This window comes from Schistocerca piceifrons, chromosome X (genome assembly GCF_021461385.2).
Source record: "Schistocerca piceifrons isolate TAMUIC-IGC-003096 chromosome X, iqSchPice1.1, whole genome shotgun sequence".
Lineage (NCBI taxonomy): Eukaryota > Metazoa > Arthropoda > Insecta > Orthoptera > Acrididae > Schistocerca > Schistocerca piceifrons.
The window spans coordinates 750,039,522-750,058,063 of record NC_060149.1 but is presented as its reverse complement, the minus strand read 5'-3'; the positions used below and the strand labels follow the sequence as shown (position 1 = coordinate 750,058,063).

Below are 18,542 nucleotides of genomic sequence, written 5' to 3'. Positions count from 1 at the left end.
TACCCTGTTGGAATGTACACAATAGATTTGAGTTCATGACAGATGAATACATATGAAAGGATCAAAATGTAACTTTGGAAGAACATAAGCTTCAGTGGAATAATACCTACTTATAAATGTGAAACAATACTAAATACATATGTCTATTATTGGTGTCATTTTACTCAGATGAATCACTGTCTTATATAAAATATGTAATGCATCAGCAACTCAAGGAATTTGTCCAGAGAAACTGAAATATGCCACTGTTAAACCCATGTTTAAGAAAGGTGATAGAAAAGATCTCAATAATAACTGACTTGTTTCACTGTTGACATCATGTTCCAAATTTTTTGAGAAGAGGATGTATTCCAGAACAGTATCTCACCTGAGCATCTACAATATCCTCAGAAAACCACAGTTTGGTTTTCATTAGAATTGCTCTACTGAGAATGCCATTTACATGTTCACTCACCAAGCTTTACAAGCATTAAACAACAAAATAGCACTGGTTGGTATTTTCTGTGATCTATTTAAGGAATTTGACTGTTTGGATTACAGTATTCTACTAGACAAACAGAAGGTTTATGGGATTGATGGAAAAACCAACCAATGGATGATGTCATACCTAACCAAAAGAATATACCAAAGTTGTACTTACTAATTCAACAAATGCACTAAAGGGACATTATTCTGATTGGAGAGAAATGACATATGGGGTTCCCCAATGCTCAGGCTTATGTCGGCTATTGTCTCTCATATATGTAAATGATCTTTCATCTAATATACAAGAAGCTTTTTGCACATGGCACTAACATTGTAATCAATCCAAGCATACATACAGCAACAGAAGAAATGGTAAGTATCTGCAAACAGTCTTACCATTAATTTTAAAAAGACACAACATATCCAAATTAAAAGGAAGGTCAGCATTGGCCATAATATTGATGTTTTATTGATAGCAGAATCGATTTTCGACCACATAGTGATCATCTTCAGTGCTGTACAAATTAAACTCAGACACTGGTATCAAGTTATCAATAACCAAATCTGAGAAGCAATCACAATATTATTATTGTGATGAATTAGGATGAATATGGAGTTGTGTCCTCTGAATTTTTCATAGTGGTGTGCTTCAATAAAATCTTCTTGGTTTATAAGCCACGTCATTTTGAATGAAACACTCAAGCTTTCCACAGCTGTCTCCATCATCGTCATCAGGAGTGGAAATCACTGACTGCAGGGGCTGGCAGGGTTGGTCTGCTTATTTAGATGTAATGACAGCATATGGAACCTTCCAGAGAGGGCTAGAGTGGTGCATGGACATAAAACAAACTTGACAGATCCTAGCTGTTCCATCCTGCCGTGGGATCGAGTGACATCACATGATGTGAGCAGCTGATGCACACATTTGAAACTGCCCCTCCCGCATACCTGCAAGCATCAAGCCTACGTCTTTGCAAGGACATAGGCTTGACAGTTGTAGGGACATGGGAGAGACAGTTTCAAATGTGGCACTGGTCACTCACACCAAGTGACGTCACTCAGTCCTGCAGCGGGATGGATCCACTAGGTGCTGCCAAACTTGCCATGCACCATTCCAGCCCTCTCTGGAAAATTCCAGATGTTGCCATTACATCGATATAAACTCCTGATGACAATGGTGGAGACAGTTGTCAAAATCTTGTAAACTGAGAAGATTTTATTTGGTATGTGGTTGATTTAGTGGTTTCTGCCATACTGGAACATCTCTACTTGTTATTATCCAGTAAAGCAAGTGGTACCATTAACTTTGAAGGCAGTTTCTGTGACTGAATGCCAATTTTAATGCTACACTGTCTTAACAACAGACACCAAAGAAAGGACTGAAGGAAGATTAGAGTTTAACATTTTATTGACAGTGCAGCCATTAGAGATGGAGCACAAGCTCTAATTATAAAAGGATGGAAAGGACATAGGCCACACCCTTTTTAAAAGTACCACTCAGCATTTGCCTGGAGCAATTTAGGGAAATCGCAGAAAATATAAATCTTGATGGCAGGATGAGGATGTGAAGCACTGTTTTCCCAAATGCGAGTCCAGTGCACTAACTGCTGCATCACCACATTTGGTAATAATAACCAGACAATTTGTATGTATTAAGTGTAGTTATGTATTTTTGTTGTGTATACTCATTTAAAGCAGAGCCATAAAAAAGACCAGCTCAACTCAAAAGCAAAGGAAAAGCACTCAAAAAGCAAAAGAGACTTACTGGTGTGACATAATAGTGGTTACTAAACAGTTCTGATTTGCATCAATTATTGAAGTAAATTTACCAGTACACAGTGTGGTCCATTAAAGTTTTGTATGAGTATATTGACGTGATACTTTCCTTGGAAGTTTGAAATGAATCACCAGTGATCAAATGTTTTAACATAGTATGCAGCTCTTCCAACCATGTAAGGTTCTCATTAAAAGTGAGTGCCATTTTTCATTAAATGTACTCATATAGTCACAGGAATTAACTAACGTTTTTGTATTGCATCCCACTTTTGGTAATTAGTTTCTTGAGCCAGAAAAACTAGTTAGAAGATAAAAAAAGGGGGGAATTTGACTGCTGATAATGGATTACTTGTTAAAATTTTGAAGCAATGTCTATCTATTACCCACACTTTGGTGAAAATAAAACTTTGTAGTAACTAGTTTTTGATTTTCCTGCCTCTATGTTCACCTAAATGAATGAAACATATGTGAAAATTTTATTTACCTCTCATTTTCTGAGCTGAAGTCTGCCTTATTATATCCACATTTTCATCAGAAGATATATCACCTAAAAACAAATGGAGAAAAATATGTTAACAGTGCACAATAAGTCTTAATTTTGAGGAAATAAGAAGATGATGTACAATATATCTAAGTGTTTTTCATACCAGTCCCATCATAGATTAATACTTAGACCACTCAAAACATGCAAGAGGAAGAACACTCTAAAAACATAAATGCCATTAAGCTGAAGAATGTTGTAGTTTGATTTTAATCATGGTTCACAGCTCATACATGATCAAATGAAAATATCTTATAAAGGCAAAATATTTTAAAATCTATAGTCTACTAAATGCTTTCAAGAGAAAATGTAGAACACAAATCTAAATCTCTATTAATAACAATTTTAAGTTCTATATTATGGATGCTGTTCCCTATATTATGTCCATGTAACCATCCACAATTCAAAATGCTGTCGAATATCCATTGCCAAACATAGTAAGAAGCACACCTAAATTTTAACAAAGAAATTGTATGTTATTCACCTGTTCCTTCTACCGTGTCAGGCAATTCTTGCTGAAATTCTTCAACTGGAGCATTTTCTGTAACTTCTTGAGCCTTTCTGGTGTTCCGGTAATTATTGTCTTGTTGAGATATGTGTTGAATACTTCCTCCTACTTTGTGTAAAACTGGATCTTTCAATTCGCTGGCTATGAAATCACATATTCCCATAATTAAACATTCACCCTGCATCTTTTTCACCACTGAATTAACAGTTCTCCCTTTCAGCCTCATTGGTTTTCGTATTAAAAAATTGCAACATAAGCATGCAATGGTATACTATACACATAGCAGTGTCTATTTACACAGGTCAAAAAGAAATAAGATTGGAATATCATACTAGCTAATCTGTAACTGATAGGCTTTTCTCTTTCTTTTCATATTTGTTATTTTTTAAAGAAACATATTAGTTTTTTGTTATTGTTACAAAGATATTCCAGAATATGTGGTAGGATAAAAACTTTTCACTGTAATTAATTTGGTGCTCTCATAACTTTTAGTCTCACAATTTATATATAAATGTTTTGAGAGTAAACTGTAAGGAAATTTATTTTCATCAGTCAGTCAGAGTTATTTCGAATCCTTGTAACTGTTTCATTGCTGTCCATGAACTTACCTCAACACAATATTGACAACCTCTGTTTCAAAAAATGAAGTTAACTGCACCAGACATGTTAAAAGGGATATTTGTGTTTTTAGAGAAAATGTATTGGGTCAGATTTGTGAGATGACAGTATATATACTGAAGTGAATAGTTTTTCACCATTATACAGTCACTACCAGAGTTTCTTGTATAGCCCTTCCATAACGAAATGATTACAATCCTAAAATCATTTAATAATTTAAGGGTAATTTGGTATAAGTATCACATAAATTACAATAAAGAAGAAGCAGAATCACAGCTGCAAGAATTAAAAAATTTCCTTCTATTGAAACTCAGCAGCAGTTGCACCAAAATTTATCCATGACCAGTTTTGACCCTTAGACAATTTTCAGATATTCAGAAATGAACAGGTGCTCTTCACTCAGTTGAAGTGCACCAGATACACTATGCTGTGATTTGGTAAAAATATTACTGATAGTTGCAAGTGCTCTGTGGTCAAAGAAAAATATTGGACTAAATAATTTTGAAAAGCATTAGAGTCTAAAATAGACAAAATGTTTGTTAGATGTAATCAACAGTATAATGGTAACATAATTAGAGATGTGATTCTTGAAGTTTTCCCAGCATACTGAACATTCTATGAGGTTTTGGGATTCCAGCTGCTGACTACTAGCCACAATATTTCAGCTGGCAACTGTTCAGCCATCTCCAGGCGAATGTCCACCACAGGAGATTGTTAGTTCATGGTGTCAGCTTTACAGCAAAAATTGGTGTTGGGACACATTCACATTAGCAGATGTCACAAGAGTGTCCTCTATTGAAATTTATGCCCTCTGGCACACAGATCCATGTGTAAATGTGAAACTACAAGTCATACTACTGTGGGAGGCTGGAATTTACAAAATTCCTTGCCAGTGTGGCAAAGTTTACACATGTCAGACAATATGCACAATATATGAAAGATGTGTTGAACATTAGTGCCACAATTGCCTTTCGCAGCCCAGTGAGTTGGCTGTAGCTGAACATGGTACTACCACAGCATACTCTATGGATAATTCTGCCACAAAAATCTACACGTGTGCATTCCAACAGAGGGCAGACATGTAGTTTCAGCTTTACACATGCCCCTGCATGTCAAGTATGGAACATTATTTGCAGAGGGTGCGGATTTTGATAGCGGATGCTCCTGTGATGGCCGCCAATGTTCGTACGTCTCCATGCCAATTTTTGTTATAAAGCCGACAGCATGAACTGGCAATCTCCAGTGGCAGACACTCACCTGAAGATGGCTGAATGGTTGCCAGCCAAAATATTGTGGCAAGAAGTCAACATTATCTGGCTGCAATCCTGAAACCTCAAGGAATATCGTTAGAGATGGAAGAAGTACAAAATCAGCTGACTGATAAAAAAAACCCTAACTTGACTTCAAAGTAGTTTGTATAAACTTACAAAAGTCTAAGTTAAAGTGGGGAACTCAGTCCCCCCCACAATGTATCACTGCAGCATCTCTCACTTAATGCATCAGCAATTCTTGTTCTACAGTTCTCTTGTCTAAAAATGGCTCATGGTACGGAGTGTCTTGAATCTGTTTAGAGCTATTCTATCCTGATATATTAGTTTACAAATATATGACACACAATGCACAATCTCTTGGGACACTGTTACAGTCTGTGAAAATATGTACTAGTCTACTATAGTGAAACTTCACGGCAAGAATTTTGTGAATAACTTTTTCATACAATGGGTGAGAATTCTTTTCTCATCTGACACAATCTGCATGATGTCCTCGTATGACTTAAGAAAAATATTTAATGAGTTAAGAAAAAAAATTACTCTGAGTAGTATGCGAAGTATCTACTGGTTCATTTTACTCATTTCAGAAAATGTACAAACCATAAGATTAAGAAGACAGAAACTAATAAATAGCCAAGAAAGGTTAAGTGTTTTTAAAAATACTATTGCAGCAAAACATTTATTAGACTATGTGGATTGAAGCAGTATCAGCCTTGTCAATTTCATATACTTGTATACCACATTTGTCTTACTATGAGCATAATGACATTTTCAGAGGATTTATGCAATTAGAATAAAGCTTATAGGTAGGTAATGAACTAAAATGAAAGTAAATGTACAGCAACAAATCATAACTGTTTTGTTGCTTCAAAAGAAAATTTGTACAACTCATGAGAGAACACAAATATCTAACCAGAATGACAACTGTATAATTATACAGACCATCTTTCCATAAAGCATATTATATACATGTCATTACCCTGAAAAATAAGGTATCATTCCACAACTTTTTCTGCAGTGACAATTTAAATAGGTTGCAGCTCCACCCTGTACATTTGAAATATTTCATTCATAAAGTCAACAAGTACAGGATGCATTTACAATAAAAATAAATTGTTTCTAAGTTTCTAGCTTCAGAGAAATAGAAAAAATAAGGTATATTTCACATTACGATTAGATGAGCTGAAACGAATTGTAAGGCAAAATTGTTTACTAAGTGAACTAGGTCTTGAAAAATTAATGAATTCGTTGAAGATGAAGGCTTACTATATTTCTTCAATGTAGTTTTATGAACAAAAGACACAAATGTGATCTTTACCTCTAATCTATCAGCCAGTTAAAAAAAAAAGAATACTAAAAGTAAAATGTAGGACAAAAGGAGGAGTACAGGCTGTAGCTGATGAACAACAAGAATGTACAAGAGAGCCAAAAGATAATAAATAGGAATTGATGTATAAATAAAAATAGCAAACTTTGGCAAGGAAAAGAAATGATTTGAAAGAGGAACAACCAGGAGACTAAAATAAAACAATCATAGGATTAAATGAAAAATTTGTTACAGAAACTGATGGAGAAGACATGATGGTATAGATGAGAGTTTCAAAATAAAAACAATGTACTGATGAGAGAGAAGGAAATTATAGTTTTGTAGTAGGAGATATGAACATACAGGATTTACGAATCTGAACTGGCAGTAATTTCTAATACCAGTCACATCTACACACTTCTTATTTGAAACAGCCATTATGTTCCAGTTGTTACAATAATACAAGTTACTATATTCAAATTAGAATGCTTTTGGATATTTTATGTTTTGTGGGTCTTAAAAATTTCTCTCTCCAGAAATTCCACAACCAACACAACCTCACATAAAATACTCCACCATCCTTATTAACTTTGGTTGCTTTGAAGATTATTGCAACATGAACAGTTAGCTTCAGATAAATAGAAATTATAGCTATTTGTCTTATTCCAAAGTTTTTAATTGTTGTAAGAGAGGAATATGTTAACTTATTTCATTTTCATTCACGATAACTATGTGATTACACGAAGTGCTGAATTTAAATTCTGCATAATATGAAATTTTAGCAATTTCCATATGAAATATTACCAGTTAAAAGAAGTAGTATGGATATTTACTGACAGTTTGTTGTAATTTGATGAATATAATTGACAGGCAAACTTGACTTATTCTCTTAATCCCAATGGTATAAACAACTTAGACCTAAAAAGATGGCTGTTTATATTTTTAAATTGTTTTTTCTTCTTCTGTATGTATCAGACTCTAAATGCTATGAACTTTCTACATTTTTACAAGGTATCCTGCGAATCCCAAATTTTCCCCATTCATAAACTGTGAAATGCTTTGCATCGTGTCAGAAATCATGAAAACAGAAATCATATAGAATACAAGTGGTTTCAAAGATGATTGCACATTCTATCAACCAAGATCCTGAACACTAAACACAGTGCTTGAAAACAAATTCATTCTCTCTCTCTCTCTCTCTCTCTCTCTCTCTCTCTCTCTCTCACTCATGCACTCACACACACATTACAATAAACTTGCATTTGAACAGCTCATTCTGTGAGAACATTAATACAACAATGAGAAAATATCATCCGTTTCAAAGATAAAACATAACTGTAGTCACTATATAATATTAAATATGCAATGATTATCAGTTATAATATTACTTGTTTTCACACTATAAGTTGGAAATTCAGTGCCTACATAAAGCAGTTTTGGACAAATAAATTATTGCTGCTTTTGATTTATAAATTTAAGTTTTTGTTTCTATGGAAACATTTACCAACTATGTCCTGTCAAGAAAATTAAAACACAGTAATAATATTCTTATTTAAAGCTTGATCGTGTTTTCAGCTACTCCACTCTGTGATCCAAAAAACTGGACACTAAAAAGATGTTTTTGAAACTTTTCACAGTAATTTAATTAACAGATGAACACCATTTCATGCTCTACTTTTGTGAGTAGAGAAAGAAAGTTAACTTTAATATCATAGTAAATAAAATGATGTAACAGCTCACAACAGGAAGAAAATGTTTCAATATCTTTTCACTACAAAAAATATGAAAACTATTGTACCGCTGTGGCAAAGAAGAAAAAATCCAAATAGAAGTTTACCTGTAGATCGAATGATTGCCACAGGTCGAGCCATGGGTGGGGGAGGTGGGGGTGGCAGCATTGAGCTAGGGTAGTATTGAGACAGTTTTGATGGACTCCTTGATGGACCTGGCTGAGACTGCAACAAACATCCCAATTATAAAATCAGATAGATTGCAGTACACAAAAAAGGGTGCACACAGCTAATTTTCTGGAATATTATGTCAGTTTTGAATGAATAAAAGGCTAACAGTACCAAGTAACTTCTAGATGACTATTTAAGTTGAATGTAACTATGTGGTGGAACTTATGGAGAATTCAGAAAAGCTAAATAATCTTGACTGTTTATGTGTCTTTCAAAGTTGGTGAGTCATTATATGATACAAGAATAATGCCACTACACCACAAATGGCCAGAATATATCATGCTTATTTGATATTATTGTGTATTCTGAAACAAGTAACTGCCTAGTCTTCAAGCAAATAGCTCCCCTCAAGGATTTACGCAGAATTATTTTGAGAAATATAGGAATTCTTTGCCAATGAGGAAATTTTGACCATAAATTATATAGAAAGTGTTTTCTAGCATTTAATGAGTTAGAGGTTGTTTTTCCTAAGCAAACATAGCTACTAGTAATTTTAATGTATTTATTGAATATAATCAATCTCTCTCTTTCTTTCTTCCTTTCTTTCTCTTCACACACACACACACACACACACACACACACACACAAATGAAAAATCTGGCTACACTTCACAATGTTTTTGATAATTCAAATTGTATGTTATTATTGAGAAAACATGTATAATGAACATTTACTAAGAATGAGACTCTGCTTTGGGTTTTATCCACTATTCTCAATAATAGCTCATCTATTGAATATTGTCATAAATTGAAGAGACAGTTGTGAAACAGAGAATACTTTAGTACTAGTATATAAAACATTATTTGCCTTTACGGTATAGATAAGAGACAGTAACAAATTTTTAAATGCATCTTCACACAGAAAAGTTATCTTTATACACGACAAAAAAAAACCATAGCAAGTTGTCATATGAGGAACAAGTCAAATAATTAGAAATTTTGAACAATAAGTGAATCATATCAACACCAAACTAAAATATTTCTTGACATACTCCACAAATTTTGTTTTATTGTTTGATAATTTAGCTCATTTATTGTTTTTTCATATCACTATAGTAAATCAACTTTCTGTATACATTACTCCAATGTAGTGTTGCTATGAAGCTAGCACCTCACTATACTTGTAACATATTAATTAAGATTTCCTTAATTAATAAATTACAAACTTTCTATATATTTGTTATTCTGCTCTTTGGTATAAATTTAATTTTCTATATTATCTCCGTAGATGTACACCCAGCCTTTTTGTTATGATTCGGATTTGTAATTCAATAAAAACATTAATAAACATTTACTACAGTTTTTAATAAATATGGTAATCTGATAAATACTATTTTAGTTATTAAGCCAAAAATTTAGCAGCGCAAAAACCAACCTGACTCCCTTGTTGCGTATTTTCAGCTTCTTGACACACAAAGGTAACAAAATCAGACAGTGTGTCATGCCCATTTTCAGGATACTTTGTTGGACTGTGTTGAGTGTGGTTGGGGCCAGATGCTTGTTGGTAGAAACTGGCAGATGCACTTCCACTAAGACTTGAGGAAGCTATGGATGTCACAGAACTGTGTTGCTGCAGACCTATAAGATATGCAGCTGTTAATATTTGTATTGAATCATACTGAGTCATATCAAGAGATGAGATAGGTAGATGCTAATCTAGAATATAAACATTTAGCTACAAAAAACTAAAATGTCAGATCGACCTCAGAACATCTATAAGCACAATTCCAACTACATATTTCAAAAGCAAAGCAAGACAAATAATACACATAGTTATAGAATTATGGCCATGCTTTTAGTCTGTCCAAGGCTCCAGGATTACAGTCAGTGAAGCATCAGAAAAACAGTGAACTTTATCTTTATTTTATCCAAATATGTCAGTAAAGTTATTTGTAAAGTGAAATGCTGTGCAACTGTTGTGCATAACCAAACTTTTGGTAGAATCGAGTAGTTTTCAATATTGTTAACACTGCACAAACTTAAATTAAGATGTATTATGTATGTGACAGCTGAATCTACTATGCTATCAGATATATTAAATTTCACACATATGTTACGCGGGATGAACAAACATGTGGAATCATTAGAGCTACAAGTTTCACATCTTCTTTATGCACATGAAGCACTTTAAACCTTAGCTATATGTTGAGTAGTTATGTTACTCTCTTCATTGTCTGTATTCCATCCAGGATTTTCAATTATCATATCAACATTACAGTGTACGAGTTATTAAAATTGGTGCCATTCTTGAGTTTGTATTGGATAAAATGTGACATTATTTTTTCATGTAATTAGATTATTATTGAATTGTGTCTGCTGATGACATCCTGTTCAACTAACAATGAATCATATAAAAAGTTTAAAAAGGTAGTAATGCTCACCTATTTGATCAACCTGTGGTAAACTGTGTAACTGTATTAGGAGTATTTTGTGGTAGTGTACCCACGATCATGAGCGCATGAATAAACTTATAACAATGACATGTTGGGAAGAAAGTGGAAGCTGAGAGAAAAGGGGGGAGGGAGCAAGCGAGGAAGGGGGAAGAGAGAGAGAGAGATAGACAGATAAAAAGAGAGAGAGAGAGAGAGAGAGAGAGAGAGAGAGAGAGAAGGCTACTAAAATGATTGTCAAAATGGAAACAAGTGCTTCAAATGTTACTGGAGAACTAACTTTTTGTGTTTAAAAATCAACAATCAGCAATGAAGAAACAACTGCATTAAGAATGTCTATGGATGAGCTACAATTGTAATTCACATTATCAGACAACCACTGAGGCAAGCAGAGGAAAAGAGGAGTGTAACACTCTCAGACTGAGGAATACCAATCACTGGAAAGTGTCACTGGATCTGAAAATCTACCCTTCACAGCATTTTCAACATCATGTCCAATTTCTGAGCAGACATGAATGACCAAACAATGTGAAACTAGTTCATACCAGTGGTGAAGCATAACAGTGTATCTGTCATTATTTGAGCACCCACATAATTGCACTAAAACCCTATTGATTAAAAAGGAAAAGAAAGGTAGATTAAGGTTTAATGACCGGTTGATTACAAGGTCATTGCACAGGGAGCAAAAGCTCAGATTAGACAAGGGTAGCAGTCTTTTGAAAGGAACTAACCCAGTGTGTTCTATGTAAAATTTAGGGAAAATGCAGAGAACAGAAATCCAGATGGCTAGGCAGTGATTCCACCTCTTTCAAGTGCAGCTACTTGTGAAAAAGATATTTATGACAAATAAACTATGATTCAGACCTGAAAGTATTTTCTTGACTCTAAAATGAGAAGAAAACCATATATAAACACATGCCCTAAATCCCTCCAGTTTCAAATTAGCAGCCCTTGATCATATATGAATGAAAAGATTGTCAAGAGACATATGTGCAAAGTCAGGCCAAAAACTGAGTGAGTTTTACATGGGAAACAGGTGCCAGCTGTGCCAGTCTAAAGCAAAATGAGCTATCTAGGATACCAATCGTGGGTGTGATGAAATGATTTTTTTCATGTTGGTTGTATCATAACCACCTTACTCACCATTGTGGAAACTACCAGAATTTCTCAATAAAGAAATTTAAAAAAAATGTTTTAGTTATGTAACACCAACTACTGGTGCAAGATTTTATGTGGAATTACACTACTTACACATTTAATACAATTTTTAAATTCCTTTTTGGGTTACTAGAAAGCTTAATGTAGTCTATGCAGTACCATTCACAAACTTGTACTGAACTGGGTTGAACTCATTTGGAAACAGTATTTTGAAACAGTGTGAATGAAAGAAGAATGAAAACGGACATGTTCCCAACTTATCAGTGGATGTTGCTCTGCAATAAAAAGGCATTAGGCTATGTTTTTAAACAGAATTTTCTTCTCCTTTGGTCTTACCAGCACTGTTTGCATCATTATAAATCTAGCACCTCATTATAAATCTAGCACCTTGTATTTCAATCTCTTTCTGTTCTGTACACCAACTGCATCATTCATGTCTACGACATCTGTCATGTCATTATGCATTAATTGCTTAAAATTACATTTTAGAAGTTCAATATCTGTACAAGATGCACTAGAAATTTTCTATCTCTGTTTAGAGTACAGACAACTTATTTCTGCTTTCTTGTATGCATTAACCACAACTGACTAACTCAGATGTGGACTTATAGCTGCATTTTCAATCTTTGACCAGAAAGAGTTATTTGCACTTATTCATTCAATATTCAGTTTTAAAATTTATTCCTTGCGCCATATGATGTGCTATCAGCAAAATCATAAAAAACCTACATGTTTTAAGGAAGCACACCAAACAAAAATTTAGTAAACTGCAGGGGATATGAAGCTAATATCATGAAACACCAACTCTAGCCTTGATAATGGGCTCAATTTGAATAGAAAGAGAGTCCAAAAGTTTCTTCAGGTAAGCTATATCCAGCTGAAGTCACTCATTGGTGATTAGATCCCACAGAACTGTAAAGTTGTGGGGATGTTTATTGCTACATTTCAGCTGCTGATCTAAACAATCCCAGATATTTTCTGTGCGAATAAGATAGGGTGATTTAGTGAGCCAGTTGAAATGTGATAGGGTGCCTGAGTGTTTCTCATGCCAGAAATGTATGCAGGATGCAGGCATCCCTGTGAATGTGTTTGATGCCTTGCATCATGTGAAGAAACGCAAAATTGCAGCTTGTCAGAGATTAGAATGCAGCTCCAGTCAGCTATTGTCCAGCTTCTGTTGTTATACGGCCCACTCAAGACATGTAGCTTTATCAGCTGCTGTGAGCAATGGCCTTTTGCAAGGTTTGCAACTCCAAATGTTCATTTCATGGAGTTACCTTCACAATGTTTGCTTGGAAACTGGTTGAGATGGCTCTGAATTCACTGGCAGCTGCAGTTGGTGTCAGGTTTTAAACCAAATGTCACTGAGACGATATGAGACTCACCTCCAGTACCTGTCATTTCATCACACATTGGTATCCTAGATACAGTCAATGGTGATGCATCAACTAATCATGGGAGGTCATGGGAATACTCAAATATGATAGTTCATTTCTGTCATATCTTCATGTTCAATCCATTTCACTGTGCTGATTCGATATAACTGACTGGCATATACACAACACTTCACTGGCATGGCTTACGGTGGTAGAGGGTCACATGACTGCCTGGTACTAGCCCTAAACAATTTACAATGCTAGACAGGGACCAGTGTGGTCTTTTAAGGAAGTGGCTAACATTTTGTTGAAACAATGGAAACTCCATGTTGGAATACCAATAACATAAGTAAAAAGATACATTACTAATCACTGTAAATATGACACCTTGACTTGCAGACAGGTGCAACAAAAAGAGTGTTATACAGGCCAAAGCCTTCTTCAGAAAAGGTAAGAGAAACACACACACACACAAGCAAGCACACCTCACACACACAACTGCCATTTCTGGCAGCTTGGACTGGTTTCGAGCTGCTGGAGATGGTGACCGTGTGTGCATGAAATGTGCTTGCTTGAGTGAATGAATAGGTGTGTTTGTTTTTCTGAAGAAAGCTTTGGCCAAAAGCTAAATGTGTAAGACTTTTTTTTGTTATGCTTGTCTCCAGCTCAACATGTCATCTTTACCATTAGTAGCATTCTATCCTTTTCCGTATATTGTTAACATTTTGTTCAGTTAATCTAGTACCAAAGATTAATTCTCCTGGCTTATACAATCTGTATGTATATAATAAGTACATAGCTTCCATTTAAGACTGAAATAACATTTGTAGTGTTAATGTTTGATTAAAAACAATAGAGGAAGAGTGTACATCCTTAATAAAGAGTAGAAGGCCTGAAATGCTTGGAGTTCCAGCAGTTACCCTGTAAGAGGACAGACAGCTTGACTGGAGAGGTGACACATACAGGTAGCAACCAACAGATTTGGAGCTAACCATCAATACCTCCATTTGTCTCCATCTATGACATGGAGATTTAACCCAGTTCTAAGGACTTATATTCTTCGAAAATGCACTTCAAGGTATAAACATATTTTGAATGCTAAAAAGCACAGTGAAGAAAATTCTTGAACTTACTCAGCTTGGTTTTCTACGTTCTATGTGTTTATTTGTCCATGGAACAATAATATTCGCTATGGACTACCTCATGAAAGTGACTCAGTAAATGAAGAAGTGTATAGACAATTAGTGCACCAAAAATAGTCCAATAACCAACATAAGTTTTACAGAAAATCATCATACTAGAAAAGCAATTAATTATGGCACCACACTATAAAGAATGCTCAAGTGTCAGTATTTAAGACCAAACTAAGGGTATTTTAATAAAACGCCATTCCTATCCCGTGAACAAATTTCTGAATATGCAAAAACAGTAACTGTTTTTTAAATTTAGACTGATATACTAAATGTACACAGTAGGAATATGTAGACAGCCTAACTTCTTTGTTTGATTGTACTGAAGGTCATATTATGTTGTTCTGGTCTGTCCTATACCACTTTAAACTTTGTGCTGTGTGATAAAGCTGAATCAATAAATGCACAATGCAATTAAAAAAAAAGTCAGCTCTTTCATTGTAGGAATATGACCTGCTATGCTGAAGAGGTGTCATATTTAATGCAGTAAAAAGTGGATCTGAAATTAGTGGGGGCTTCGGCCAGTATTATCACTGTTGGTGTGTTTTTGGATGAAACTTTCCCAGTCAGCAATATCATTCTGTGGCGATTTTGTTGCCAGAAAAATGTCAGTTTTTATTTTTTAAATTTTTATTATTATTCACAGAACCGAGATAAGAAAAAGAGCTTCAAGGATAGAAATCGAATTTTGAAACATAAGCATGATTAATATATCAAAAAATTTAATGTTCTAATATTTTCATACTGACACTAATTTTAATTTTTAAAAAGACATTGAATTGGTTGACTATTGGTAGTTTCTCACCCTCAAGAACTAAATAGCATGTTCACTAAACATTTTCAATATTAGGATTTATCTAAATTGAGTACAGCTTACTGACTGTTACATTCATATTGTTGTGAAACATACAGATTACTCATTAATTTGCTTCTAACCAGGAGAAGCATATCCTGACTCACCTGACATTTAACAGCAATGCTCTCTTGGAATTGGTGTATGATTTTTTTGGCTTGTTAGTTCCTACAAGAAGAATGTGTCAATTTGTGTGTGTGTAAATATGTGTGGTGAAGAAGAAAGGAGGGAGGGATGCTAAGTCTATGTTTACTGTGCTAAGAGATGTTTCAATCATTGATTTTTTAGTCATACTATTTCTGATGGAGACTACAGCTAAACATAATACTTGCTGTATACCACATCTGAATTAATATTTAAGAAATACAAATTTAATTGCAGAATGCTTTTTAAATGGCTGAATGTATGTACTCTAGAAACAGATTGATATATCTGGTATTTCATAACAAAGTCGAACAGTATTACTGAAACTAACATCTTTTGAGTAGTTAGACTGCATCCATTCCTTATCAAATATCTCCAAAATTTATTGTTTTGACCCATCTGTTTAGATCGTCTTTAGGAGTCTTCTGGTGTTCCTTGGGGGATGAACACTGTTGAAAATCATGTTGCATCTATTTATAAAAGGCTTCTACTTCTTTGAAGGTGTAGAGTTCTTGGGTAAAGGTCTTCAGGCTACTGATTGTTGGACCATTGTCACTGGGCAGGTACTCATAGTAAGTATTGGAAGAGAGATTTAAATATTATGAAAATATTATAGTTGTTTTGCACCAAGGTGGCTTACTGATGGTTGTTTACATTTCTTGCATACTGTTGCTGGGTTGTGGAACACCAGGAACAATGTGAGCAGGATGTGGATTTTAATAAAACATGAATACAAGTAAACAAAAGTAATGTTTATAGAAGAAAAGTCTGCAATTTCAATATAGATGATGGCTACAGGATTCCAGCTACATGGTTTCCTACCATTACAGAAATAACAATCCAGCCATGGTACACACAGAACATTAATAACTTGGTGACACAACAGTAATAATATTTTGATAATATTTCCCCTTTCTTTTAATGACTGCTTTCAGTACCTACTAACTAACAATGACCCACCAATGACAGTCAAAAGATTTTTCCCCATAATTCCACTTCTTCAAAAATGTGTGGATAAACAGCCTTTTATGTGTGGCCACAGCTGTGATTTCTGACAGTGTTTGGGTATCTGGTGACACCTGAAGAAGATCCCAGTAGAGGGATCAAAATGGCAAGCTTTGGAAAAGTATGAAGAGTAACACAACATAGCCTAATAACTCAGAAAATTTTACCTTCCATGACAATGTCCCCAAAAGACTGGTCTCATATGGAATAACTGAAAATTATCTTGAATATCTGCTGTGACAAATGTCTTAGTGTGAAAAGGACAATAAATTTGAAGGAGAAATTCTACATTGTGATCCTCAGTCACAGTAACTAGGAAATTGAATTTTATTTTTCAAATTTTGTGATGTAAAAATCTTAATCAATGGCTGAATAACAAGGGAAATTGTAGAAAACTTCAGATGGCTGAATTCTGTATCGTGTTTTTAAGCAGGCAACTGTGGGGTCACTTGGAAAGAAGGTTAGTGATAGAGACTTGATTATGAGAATCTTACGGGAAGTGTAAGTACAAGAGCTGAATATAAGAGCAGTTTTTGAAAACTAGAATTACGTATTTTTTTAAATCTTTTCTGTCCACAGTAAACAAAATTATAAATATACATACAGCCAGCTTAAACTATTTTTCAATGGTATACAAATGTAAAAATGAAAACGAAAATATAGGGCTTCTGTGTGTAAGAGTATGTGAATTCAGGAGATGTAGATGATCAATATTGCAACAGTGACTGGATGTACAAGCTCTCCCAAGCTTACAGAGTACAGGAATAGTGGTCACTTTACTTAATTTACATTTTTCTTTAGTTTTAATGTTTTGTAAATTACTGGGACAATCACACTATGTGCTTTTTTTATTTGGGTTTACCACATGATGTTAATTGTCACTTTGTCACAGATTGTACAGACTATGTACTAATTTCATTGTAAGAATGTACAATTCATCACTTTTGAACATTTTTTGCTGTTGAGATTTATTTCTGAAACTATTTGCCATTATTTTAGTAACTACTAAAATAATCCTCTGGTGTATCATGCAGCTATCATAGTAAATTATATTTCACAACACATATGAACTGTGTGGTAACCTAATACAAGAATAATGTACAGTTTATCAGATACAAGAAACAACAGACTTTGAAGGGCAAAACTTGTTGACTGACATGTTAAATTAAGAAAACCTAACTTTTCTTGACACATCTAATAACAACAGCCTTATGGCATGGCTACATTAAACAGATCTTCCTGCAATACCTGAGTATATTGAAACTTACAGCTATATTTTATCTTTAACAATTCTGCAATTTTCGTCTAACTTACTTACACACAGCAGGGAACAAACACAAAAAGGGAAGATAGCATACATTAACATAAATTACTCTTTACCACATTAAAACTACTGTACACTTACACATTTACATAACATCTGTGCAAAAAGGATAGAGAAACAGAGCTGTAAACAGAGAAACACAGAGCATAGCAAGTGGGCATGTGCAGCATAGAAACAGCCATGTGTAGCACATTTAGAGAAACACCCACATCTGAATTTGGACATGGACACACAACATACACACATAACATGCTTGCTTAGAGATAGGCATGCGTAAATATAACACACTGAATCAATCTGATTTACCCTGGAAAATAATATACATTAAGGGGGAAATTATGGAAAATTAACAAAAATCTCAGTGATTTGATACCTCTATTATATATGCGTTGAATCACTTTACACAGAGAAAGTTAAACAAATGTCATAGAGAAATGTAAGCAGTGCAGTAATATTGTCAGCACAATATGTATCATTTTATATTTGGAAGAGTACCAGAGGTGTAAACCAATGCTATATAAGTGATTACCTTGATTAGAAATTCTTCTCTCATTTGTTACGCCATATACAGAAAAATTATATATAAAATCAAAACTGTTCTATAATGAACCAGAAACAAACAAAAGTAGCTTTCTGCTCACATTTAGCTCCATGCTA

At 34.3% G+C, this 18,542-nt stretch overlaps 1 protein-coding gene across 7 annotated transcripts in view; it reads right to left on the bottom strand.

Annotated features, from left to right (window-relative positions):
- Positions 1 to 18,542, bottom strand: part of LOC124722841 (nuclear factor 1 X-type) — a 585,762-nt gene that overhangs the window by 43,733 nt on the left and 523,487 nt on the right. For 6 of the 7 annotated variants that reach the window (XM_047247961.1, XM_047247965.1, XM_047247964.1 and 3 more), the window contains 3 exons: positions 9,821 to 10,023; positions 8,323 to 8,440; positions 2,726 to 2,788 (listed from right to left, as the gene is read on the bottom strand). In XM_047247961.1, the coding sequence (XP_047103917.1) occupies positions 2,726 to 2,788; positions 8,323 to 8,440; positions 9,821 to 10,023 (384 nt within the window). The remainder of the gene's footprint in view (positions 1 to 2,725; positions 2,789 to 8,322; positions 8,441 to 9,820; positions 10,024 to 18,542) is intronic. The other variant, XM_047247963.1, reaches the window with a different exon arrangement.